The 12,360-nt window shown below is 38.3% G+C and overlaps 1 protein-coding gene across 1 annotated transcript; it reads left to right on the forward strand.

The window, feature by feature from the left end:
* Positions 1-1,720: 1,720 nt before the first annotated feature.
* Positions 1,721-10,637, forward strand: ufm1 (ubiquitin-fold modifier 1). Its single transcript, XM_035179461.1, has 6 exons — positions 1,721-1,791; positions 1,896-1,952; positions 4,260-4,317; positions 6,664-6,703; positions 8,425-8,457; positions 10,392-10,637. Coding segments are annotated over exons 1-6 (264 nt in total). The 5' UTR covers positions 1,721-1,789; the 3' UTR covers positions 10,466-10,637.
* Positions 10,638-12,360: the final 1,723 nt, after the last annotated feature.

Below are 12,360 nucleotides of genomic sequence, written 5' to 3' on the forward strand. Positions count from 1 at the left end.
TGTATAATGTTTAAAAGAAAAATGCCTCGTCTGCTTTTCTTTTATGTCTAGACTTATTAAAATATCTATAAAATACTTCAATAGGAAGAGACATCCTGCACAGTATATTTTCTCCACGCTGCCTTTGTTGCATATGCCTCTATATAGGTCTCCTTCTTTTGTTCTTTCCCCAGCGTTACCACAGCCTCCTCTGCGTCTGTACTCCGTTCTGGAGAGGACCCATCACTAAAATCCCCTGAGGTGTGTGCCTGAGCGTCTGGATTGTAACTCTGAGTCATCATAATACGTCTGCTCCCATTCTGTTTGCTGTGTGTCATTCCACTGTCGACACTGCACATCCACCTCTTTCCCTGTGTCTCACTACAAGTGGTGCAGCAGCAGCAGGAGGTGAACTGGCATGAAAAAACATGAGCTTCAACTCACATCTTAATATTCATGTGTGATTTGTCGTATTTTCACAGCTGTAACTTTTCCCACTGTTGTTACATGAGGAGTCAGTGTGTCACTTAAATGTGAATTAACAGTTTATTTGAGGCAGAACAAAAAAGTGGACATTAGAAAACATGACAAACATATTTGCTCTTGTGAATCCAATTCATCGATGAGACTATTTGATAAAATGACGAAGAACAACCAACATCCCCCAAAAAACCTGACTGGGATTAGATCTGATCAAGTATCTACACACACGGTCTCTTTTAAACTTCCTGTCAGCTGCAGAACTCGCTCCTTCCCATCCGTCACCAACTGTTCACACGTGTAATCATCCAAAATCATAATAAACCTGAACGAGGCCTGGATCTGGTTCATATTTCTGGTTTGGTTCCATGAAAACAATGAGCAGCCTGATGTGTGTAACTTTGATATTCAGGATTTTCATAGTTTAATGATTAATTAACTAGGCTCAAATACTTGGTTCGGTAGCTTGTTGTGCAAATGGTCAATGCAAACAGAGACATGCCCCTTTGCTACAAGTTACATCACCCTGGATACACAGAGATATGGAATAAAATTATGATTTTACACTTTCAGCTCTTTCAATTGACTATTTGGACTTTTAATTTTAATCATGGCCACAAATACCCTCCATACAATCTGATATATAATCGTTTTTAATGCCAAATCTAACATGGCAGACATCTGACTGATTCCTGATAACCAAACAAACAATATTAAACTGTGGAGAAAATGTAAAGTTCACCAGTGACTTCATTAAAAAGACTGATGTGATGTCTTAGTGGAAAAGTTCTTAACTTTTCTACATGACATTCAGGGTTAAATGACCGAGTGGCAACATGTTGTGTCCAAAACAAACAAACAAACAAACAAACAAACAGGTTCAAATTGATTTACTCTAAGAGTCTAATAACACATGAAGCCGGTAGGAAGGAACATTTAACATTTATAATACTATTTAATTGGGGAAAAAGTTTGAAGCTTGAAGTTATAAATGTGCAATTTGATCTATGAGATCTATCTCCATTCATTTGAATAGGCGCTCAATGTGCGTGCGCTTTACCGCTGACATTTACGGTAAATCTTAGTCGTCTAGTGTGATGCCTGTCAATTATTACTACAAACTATAGCTTCTTTTTTATTCTAACACGTACATTTAAAAGATTGAAGATTTATAACAATGCTAAAAATATTTCAATACACATAAAACCAGCACATAGATTATTAAATATGTGTTTAAAAACCACTAACGGGATGACGTGTGTGTCGTGGGTCCTTCGGACTTCCGGGTGTGTGTAAACAGGCTGCTGACTGAATCGCCTCTTAAACAAAAATGTGAGTTTTCTTCCCGCTCCGAGTGAAAATGTCTCCGAACATGTTCCACATTGAAATGACCCAACATGGCGCTGATGCTAACTGTGGTTTCCTTCCGCCCTCAGGTCTAAAGTCACGTTTAAAATCACCCTGACGTCGGATCCTCGGCTGCCGTACAAAGTGTGAGTGTTTCACTGACAGCTCAACAAACACCTTTTATCTGTTACCTCCTAAATCCTTCGTTTCCATGTTACCGCTAAACAACGTGTCTCCTTGTTGCTAATGTGGAAGCTAACCGGCTTTTCAACGAGAGCTACGTGCACTGTGGTCAATAGAGAACAGCTGTTTCCATTCACTGTTTACTTCCCCTCTGATTAGATGTTTTCTATTAATGACACGTGGTCATAATGATGTCACTTGGATGTGTGACCCTACACGTGGTGTTCCCAGGTTGTCATAGATGTGTGTTTAATGGATCTTTAACTCATGCATCTGTGTGGTAACCTCACATTTTCATCTCTAAAATGTGACAATGCATTTTTATTTTATCCTTCTTCACAAAACAAGCTGCTGAATTGGATTTGTTGAATCAGCAGGAAGGAGCCGAGCAACAGAAACATTCCCCACATGTGGCAGAAAGTAATAATAATGTAAATTCATATTCAAACTCATCAAACCATTCAGTTACCATCTCTCAGGGGTAAACAGCGTTGCAGCCAAATCCAATACAATTAAAGTAAATGAGGATCAATTCTTCAAACGTTAAAAGACTGCAGAATAAACTAAATGCTTCCCTAACAGCGACATTCAGGCTAAAAACACGGTGTAAATGACACTTTTTCGTGGGTCAAATTTGAATGTCGGGGCCTACGGACACTGGGAAACTGATCCCCAGTTACTTCAATTATGTTGGATTTGGCTGCAAAAACATTTACCCACTTAAACCCACCCCTCAGCATAGTGGTAAATAAATAAAGAGTGAATATTGTTTTTTCTGTGAACTATCCCTTTAAGTAATACAATTCACTATATATACTGTTTTGGAAGCAGATTTGATTCGTCTGCTACTGTTTTCCACAAATGTTATTAGGAAGATTTTCAATCAATCAGTCCAATTCTGTTCGTATCGCCCATATTCACAAATTGTAATTTATCTCATAGGGCTTAACAAGGTGCAACATCCTCTGTCGTTAACCCTCAACAAGAGTGAGGAAAAACTACCAAAAACCAACCTATTACCAGAGGAAAACACATAGAAACCTCAGAGAAAGACACATGTGAGGGATCCCTCTCCCTTGATTAGAAGAAACAGTTTGTAACATAATGGAAAAGTGTGTTTAAAGTATTTGTACATAAGAAAATGCCTGATAGAGACGAAGGGAGCAGCAATGACACATGACTTGATGAGTTGTTGTCAGTAATGGTAGAGTGTGAGTGAGTAGTCGTATTGTAGAATCAGCTGCGTGTGTTTCTCAATAGTCCAGATACGACCTGACTCAAACCAACAAAACCATAGAAGAGGTAGATTTTCCCAGTGATATACTCAGCAGACCATTCGATTGAGTACCAAGGATACACTGGTGGAATTCTTTTAATGAATTTACATTGTGGACGAACAGGGGCTGAATCCCTCATGTGCAAATCAAACTGTTCATCTACCATCGGTCAAACATAGATGATGAAATCAGGCACAATAATGTTAGTTAAACTTCAGAATGTATTTTTTGTAACATTTCCTTTATTTTTACTAAATGCATTTTAAGTTTTCCCAACGTAGCTTCACTTCGAATTTTGATCTGTGCAACTGCAAAGTAAAGCAGCTGAAAAAAATCAGTGAAGGTCAAATCTGTAATGAGTTGAGAGTCTGTGCTGCTGCTACTGTCTCAGCACAAATAAAGGGATGATGGTGAAAGTAAATGAGGCGACGTGTTAAATCTGGAATAGAGATGAACTCTAGCTCATTGTCCGTCTGTTCAGATAAAGAAGTTCCCCCTCACTCTCTCAGGTGAGACCGTGGGATGGGTTCTGTTAACACTCAGCTCAAGCTGCAGCTCATGTTCGGCTCCTCTCTCAGCTACTTGCTGTTCTGACTGTGTCCATTGATTTTTTGCCCTCCACCACCTCGGCTCCCTCCATGTTGCTTTATTTAGGGATCGTATCACTTGGCTTCTTTTTTTATCGCACATCTCGGCAAAATATATCTCTTGGATTTTTGTTTTTGTTGTTGTTGTTGCCCTCGGGGGTTCTTTGCTCCCAGCTGAAAACTGCACAAGTCACTGGAGAAGCAACCGACTTAAAGTGTCAGCTACAGATTTCCACTGGAGATTAGTTGTAGTTGTGAATCCCTCGAGCAGAAAGCAAAGCAGGTGTTTGTCGATCAAAGATATGATATTTAAATTAAGAAGTCCTCCTTTAAAAAAAAAGTTACAAATCCAAACATGCTGGATTTTATGGTGTTTTAAAAATCCTTATTTTGTTTTTAAATACAGACTGAGTGTTCCAGACAGCACGCCATTCACTGCAGTTTTGAAGTTTGCAGCTGAGGAGGTAAGCTTTTTTTTTTTGTTCTTCTAAACTATACTATAAATATACAATATAATTACCAAGTATAACTCTTCCAACTCTTTAGTACTGAGATCTCATGGGAATTAAGGCTCAACATATTGCAGATGAATATGGATGTACATATGGTCGAGGCTGTGTAAACATGTTTGAGATCATCTGTAGTGTCACCATCGCACAGCTTTGTTCCTCAGAGTGCGTTTGTTTTTGTTCTTGCCATCTGCTCCATACATATGTTGGTCACAATTATTTTATTTATTTATTTATGATTCACTGCATATACAAATATTAATAATTAACATCAGAATATCTTCACAGCAAGATTCAGAAACAAACAAATAAGTCGTTACCAAATTTGTTTCTAAAGCAAATTTAAGGGATTGTCATCAAGGATGTTTTATATTTTCATGATGAGACATAAATATAAACCAATAAATCCTTTTCTCTTTTGTTTTGGTGTCAACTGTTAAATGATGATACCCAGTATTTATCAGGCTCTAATCTCAGTCTGACCTACAAAGCTTGATAATTGTGCAAATTTGGTGTCAGCAATTACACATGACCTTTTCTAAACTGAAATTAAGTCCCAGAGCTGTGAGTGGTTCAGACACAGGAAGTCTTTCAACAAGGTTTTTCACTCATCTTTCTCAATTGGCTTGTATTTTAATCAATGCAGTTGTCTGTGCAGGTCGTGTAATGTCCCACATGTCACATACTTTAACCCACCGACTCTTTTTAGGCTCTGCTTTCTTCCATTTTACCAACATAAACACATCAGCATCACTGTGGCTGATGCTGCTGACGTGCTGCTTTTATAATGTGCAGACAGGGTGTTGACGAGCTGCTGTTGAAAACCAGGACACTGATGAAGCATCCTTTTCACATTTCATACCTGGCCTTGTGTGGTCTCCTGATGGAGGCTCCATTAACCCAATAGAGGCCGTTGAGTCAGAGCATCTGTATTACTCTAATCAAAGCACTGGGTTGCAGCTTTTTCTCTGTAAGAACCTCACTTGTCAGAGTGGTTTGTAATGTTAAATGTGATTTAGCCTTTTATTCAACAGGTGTTTATCTTAATCCCATGTTGATCGATATAAGAGCCTGATTGATTTATAGGTTAACCAATAAAAACGTCAGATATGAGCCTTTCACAGACAAAACGGTATCAGAGTTTACTTTTATTTTATAGATTAAACAATGCAGAAAAGATGTAAATTTATCTTATTAAAAATATATTTATTTTCTTAATTTAAGTTCTATGTATTTGGTTGTATTTGTATTTTCTTTTTAATTATATTCTTTTTTTATAATAAAGCTTATGATTAAACTGTAGAAAATCAAACCACAATTAGACATCTTAAGAATCATTAACATTAATAGTTTATTGGTAGTATATACAAGATAATAATAATAATACTAGTAATGCATCAATATCTGTCTGGCACTAGTCATTATAACAGAAACAGAGAAAACTTATAGATTTACAAATAACAGAAACGTTATCACCTGAAAGACGTAACTGAAAATGTAAATGATTTATATTCAGAAATCAGCAGCTCAGGATTCAGAACACTTCGATGATTCTTTTTTACTTAAACCATTTCCAAACTATCTTTTATCCGCCGGTTTTATGTGACATCAAACAAAGCTCCGTCCACATGTGTCCCTGTTTGATCCAACGTGTTTCTCCTGTGTGCTGCCTGTGGTACCTGGCAGCAGTTTGCTGAGCCGCACTCTGCTAACCCTATCTCCCTGGCGACAAACTGATCCCTCCATCTTCTTTTTTTTTTTTCAACAAATCCCAGCAGCCCTCATACCCCTTGCATGAACACTGAAGTAGGATGTATTGTGACCAGGCTGAGTGATTTTCTTCCAGAATTTCAAGCGTGGCTATCTTTCCCTCAGGCTGTCTCCCTTTCTTCCTCTCTATATATATAAATATATATGTGTGTGTGTGTGTGTGTGTGTCTGACAAGCGTCAAAGTTGGCAGACAAAAGATTCAAAACAAAACACACTACACAGCAGTTTCTTTTCCCTTTCTTTATCTTCACAGACTTAAATTTTTTTTCTGAAGACGTCATAACAGCAGCTCCTGTTTTCTGAAGCTGTCACCGAACAAAGTGTGTGTATCTCTTTGCGCTGACTCAGTGGATGAAGCTTCTCGCCTTGATGATTTATTCACACCTTGTTTCAGCCCAAGTGAAGTTGGGTTGCAACGTGTTGCAAAATATTTTGAGTGCTGCTAAAATGTGCGAAATGTCAAAGAGTAGCTTCTGTTTCTTTAAGTTGAGTTTGATCATTGATCTTTGATTGTTTTTTCCCTTTCACAGTTCAAAGTGCCATCAGCAACCAGTGCAATAATAACAAATGGTGAGTCAATGCTTTTTTTTAAGGTGTCTTTGGCAAACTAACTGCAAAAGTGAGACGTTTACTAGACGTGTCTTACACCAGAGACAGACCCTCGTTCTCCAGACAGAGATGTTTGGAAACCCAGATAAGATTTAAAACCTCAGCACCGAGCTGGAAGGATTTGACGGCGCTCTAACAAAATCATGGGGAGCTTACGACAAGTCTTTGAACTGCAGAGTGATGCTGAAGTAAGGTGATGAAGTAAAGACTGTGGAGTCAGATCATGAATCAGTGAAAGATCCTCCAGCAAACCTGCAAATTGTCACTTCAACATAGTCATCTGTTTTTATTGTACATGTTTTTATTACAACCTAAAGCCTAAAGGATTTATTGAAAGAATATATTTGTTTATTAAGAAGAGAACATGTATTGTTGCCTTGCTGTTTTCTCAAATTTAGATTTGGACATATTCCCTAAAATTCCCATTAATTGTGCAGTTTACATAGCTTTTTGAAGTCTTTTCTGCCATTTTACATTGACAGACTCCTTTTTCTCAAAGAGGGGATATGAGTTACTGATCATATATGAAAGACATATGGATTTAGAATGACTCTCAGTAGAGCGTATAGCACCAAGGCCCAACAATCCCATTAAATTTAATCAAGCTGCACCAAATTTCATTCAGGCATCTGTTCTCTTAATTTGCCAGATTTCTTTTTTTTATCAAGATGCATGAATTATTCCCTGGATCCATCCCCTGGTCTAGATCTACACAAAAATGTATTTGGTTCTATCCTGACCCATATCCACAAGTTTCATGGAAATCTGTCCAGTAGTTTTTACATAATCTTTCTTACTATTAAACCAGACAGGATTCCCTGTCTCTTTACTTCTAGAGGCAGTTTTCACCATCAGCGTCTCAGAGTACGAGTATTACTCATTACTGCTTTTAATTCTGCTCCACCTCTATTGATCTGTATCGGCTACCAGCTGGAGCTGTGAAAGTGCTGACGCCACTTATCTCAGCCCCCGAATCCCATTGTGTTTGCTCATTAGAGACGAGTCAGCTCGGAATTGGTCCTAAATTAAAGATTTACGATGCTGATGTTGAAAAAAACTCTTATTTACTTGATTTACTGCTACTGGTGTTTATTTTTAATCCAGTTGAAATGTGATGATTTGACTCAATTTCACTCCAAAGTACTGAAGCTAAAATATAAACTAAATTCAAGCTGTTTGGGATCTGGGAGTTTCTATCAAGTACCAAACAGACGCATGTCTTAAATTACCCGAGCCTTTAAAATGTTCAGGTACCGAACTCCTGAAGCCACAAGTAAATTATCACAGGAACAAATCACAGTGAATTGTGGCTGTTAGATGGAAACATGTTTAATTCATTAAACTGTGAAGCACAATGTCTGTTTACGTCCTGTGTCAACATGTCCAACGTGTTTCCTCATGTTGTGTAGAGGTGAGTCATAAAGTGTGGAACCATATTGGACATTGGATTTGTATTTAAATGGCTTTTTTAGTTCTCCAGTCACAGAATTAATAAGTGGTCTGTTATTATTCCAAATGGAATTGCCTGCTGCTGAGGCACGCGCCCCTTTTTGTTGCCTCGCGCAACATCATTATGGATAAACTGATGATATTGTAAATAGTCTTCATTTCTGCGCTGCTCATTTGCATCACAATCTCTTCCTTTTACACTGCTGTTGTTTTCTCTCTCTGTTGTCTCGCAGACGGAATAGGAATCAACCCTGCCCAGACAGCAGGTGAGTTGTTGGTTTGGAGCCTCAGATAATCTTCAAGAAAAGCTGCTGTTTCTCAACATTTTATTTGTGCTGTCACAAAAAAAGCCTCTCGGGATGCTGTAAGAGGTTTTAATTCTTCTGTTCAGTTGTTTTTTTTTTAAGGTTCTTTGAAGTAACCTCAGCCAATAAAGAACTAAAATAAAGCTTCTTTCACGGTACACTTTGGTAATGCTGGTGGCAATGCATTTATAATAGAATTAATAAGATCACTTTGATAAGGCTGCGAGAGGCAGTGACATGTGGGTGGTTCCACGAAGGAATGGTAAGAAATTTAAGGATTAACACAGAAATCCTCACTCACGGCAACGTCACAAATCAGTGTGGGATGTGGATCAAGGTTATTTAAGTCGGGTTTGAAACATAAACTTAACATAAAGATGGAGGATGAAACGCAAAAGAGTTAAGGAATTATTAAATTTGCTGAAGCTGAAGCAAAGCACAATAAGCCAGAGTATAGACTTGTTTGATTAAGTTTCTGTTCTGATCTAACTGGAGTTTAATGAAATCTGCTTTGTACAACTGAATTCTCTAAACATGAGCTTTAAACTGTGTTTGAGTCTCAGAGTTGTTTATATGAAACTGGTGTTAACTGAGTCATGAATTTACATGCTGAGCCCCGAGAGGTTGTATTTAATGTTAAACGTAATTAAAAAGTGACCTCTGACTGGAGGCGAACTAGACACACCCGGCTGTTTAGTCAGAAATAACTTTGACTTGAGATTCCCACAATATTGCTGAGCCTCAGTGAATCACTTTTTCTCCGTGTCAGCCTCCGGTGTGTTTCCCTGAGGTTCATAATCAAAGTGTAGCCCACCTCTCCTTATGTAAGTCCTCAACAACGCCAGTTAACACATGACTGGGTTTTCTGCATGCAGCAGGATAAGGTAATGTCTGCTTTGACCAAAGGCAAGATTGGGTTTTCAATGCTCAGAAAGGAAATGAGTGGTTGGCATTCACAGCGGCTTTTTTATCTGTACAACATCCATGCTGTGTGCTGCCAAGAATAAGCCTGAGCTCAGACACCTCTGTCTCGTTGCCTTTTTTCACCCGGCCGCCTCATGTTCATGGGACTGAGGACACGCTGGAAACGGACGCGGTGTAATTTTACAACCATTTTCTCTTCACACGTCTTTATTAAAGGTCGACATCACACGTGTCCAGTGGAATAACAGAGGTGCACTTACACTGATGGTCCCGGGAATGAGTTATGTATGACCTGTCAGTGTGATTCCTGACTGGGAGAGTGAATAAATGAATTGGATTGCTTTGGGTCCAAACTGCAGTATTATACATTATTTATTCACTTCTTAATAAATTGATGCTGGAGACCGTAGATGCTGTAGATGGACAAATGGGCCCCAGAAAAATTGTTTTATTTTTCACTTTAGAAATCTGTCTGACCTCATTTCTGAAATCGTAAATTAAACTAAACGGATTTGTAACCAACTATGTAAACAAATCTATTAATCCTTGTATCAACTTTTAAAGCAACACTATGCAACCTTTGGCCCAACAGAGTTCATCACCACCTGTGGCTGCAGAGGGCGCTGTTGCTCAGTAAAAGTTACATATTTTTGCTTTAAATTTATTTATTGTAGATTTAACACAGATTTAAAAAAAGAATCATCAGCATTTTCATATCATATCACAACAAGATTCAATATTCGTCATCTAAAAGATGAAATCTTAACAGAAATAGGTGAAATTAATAAACAATGGAGGAAGAAATACAGCTTTATTCAATGAATCTGAGTAATGATAACCAAATTTGAGTTTTCCCAATGTTTCCCCTGTTTTAAATGAATCATCATTTCTGATAGAGAAATTGTATCTTTTGAGGAAAAGTGCGTTCCACCAACTGTGATCTTTATGTGCTGCTCTGTCCTGTGTTGCAGGAAATGTGTTTCTAAAACACGGCTCGGAGCTTCGCATCATTCCCAGAGACAGAGTGGGAGGACAAGTAGACTGATGCTGCGTTTCCTCGTTGACGGCGTAATGACTCATCCGGCAGAATCATCTAACACTTGACACCCGGGAAACTCCTCAGCGTGTGTCGTAATTATTTCTCTGGCCCACAACTGACAGTGACTCACATGAGAATATATATATATATTTAAACTTGACGATGACTTACACTCACACTTGCATGGTCCCTGCTTCTTCAGTCATTTTATCTCCATCCGTAAGTGTTGTTCCATCAGAAGATTGGAATCATTACCCAGAATTCCCAGAGATACCATGTCATCATTATAGACCAGGGGTATTCAACTAAAATTTAAAGAGGTCCAGTTAGAGAAAATTTCTTGAAGCAAAGGTCCGGAAGATCATAATGTCTAACTATTTAGTGTGATATATATTTAAGTAGCCTCGTAGTTGTATCAACATCTGCATGTACTAAATACCTGACTGTCAAATCAAATGAATTCAGTACGATTCAAAAACTTTGACAATATTTATTGTCACGTAACAAAGAACTGAACATATATGTATGATTGCAGATATATATAATGTTCTCTCATTAACTAAATAAAAGTAGGGCTGCATTTCAAAATAAGAGAAAATAAATAAAATGTGAAAATTGTGCATGTTCAAATAAAGGGCTTAACTTCAGAAAAATTAAATAAAGGGAGCAAAAGCTTGAATTTCCCTTTTTCTGTTTCACATCTTGACTCAAAAGTCTCAACCAATTTTACAGATAATAAATCTCAACACATCTTAACAGTTTTAGAATCACTTTCTTCCCCTCTTATATCCCACTCCCCCACTTTGTTCGTCTGTTTCTCTCCCTTTCTCCGTCTCACTCCTGTTTCTCCACTTTCTCCGTCTCACTCCTCTGTATCTCTCCCTTTGTTTTCTCTACCTGTATCTCTATCTTTCTTTTTCTTTCTACCGTCTTCTCATGTGTAACTTGCCTCTAACTCTCATCTGTCTGCACTGTAGAGTTGCAATGTTTACCGCCTGGAATGCACAGACTTGATTGGCTGAGTATTATCACGTGGGATGGCTTAACTCGCATGCAATTGGTCTGTGCGTTTCTCATCCGCTAAACCACTACCGTAAAGACTACAAATGTCCGTACGGGACGGCTTCTGGGTCCGGACCCGGACCGCGGTCCGCCTGTTAGTGACCTCTGTTATAGACGAACACAGCAGATGCATCCTGGGAAACACTTTAGCAAAGATCAAGAAACGACTGAGTCAACAGTAGTTTTTCTACCTTTGTAAATGACAATAAACATGACTAACAGTACGTCCCTGTTTTGCAATGTCTATTTTTCTTTTTAATAGCATTGTTAATATATTAATGTTAATGTATTAATGTAAAAGATAAAGTTTAACATGCTTTTAACAACCATTTTATTGGATGTTGGTAAAAATGTCTGTTCACATTATTGTTTTTGTTGTCAGGCACCTGTTGACAAAGATAATTTAATTTCATCATCCATAACTAGAGGAGTGTAAATACAGAGGAGAAGAAAATATACCGGTTAATGTAAAGGACGTGTCTGTTGAGCTGTGTCTGTGTCTGACGCGTGGATCTTTGCTGCCCTCTGCCAGGTTACATTCTAACATCAGCTTGTCCTCCGCCCACATGCGCTGCCTCTGCATCTAAAACCATGAGTCGTGTCCCGTCGTCACACAGTCAATTACCCGGAGTGACATCAAACTTTTTAATATGCTCTGCTAGATTCATTAGGGAGCCGAGGAGCAGGTGGCCGAGAAAACAAGGCAGTGAATTTAAAAACGCTTCAATTAAAATCCACTGAATGTGTCTTGAGAAGTTCTGGCACCGGAATCTTCCGGGGAAATAAACAAAGTGTCTGATTCCGTCTTTTAGTCGCGTGTTTGTTCTTTTTGGCTCGAT

Source organism: Hippoglossus stenolepis, chromosome 15 (assembly GCF_022539355.2).
Source record: "Hippoglossus stenolepis isolate QCI-W04-F060 chromosome 15, HSTE1.2, whole genome shotgun sequence".
NCBI classification, from domain to species: Eukaryota; Metazoa; Chordata; class Actinopteri; order Pleuronectiformes; family Pleuronectidae; genus Hippoglossus; species Hippoglossus stenolepis.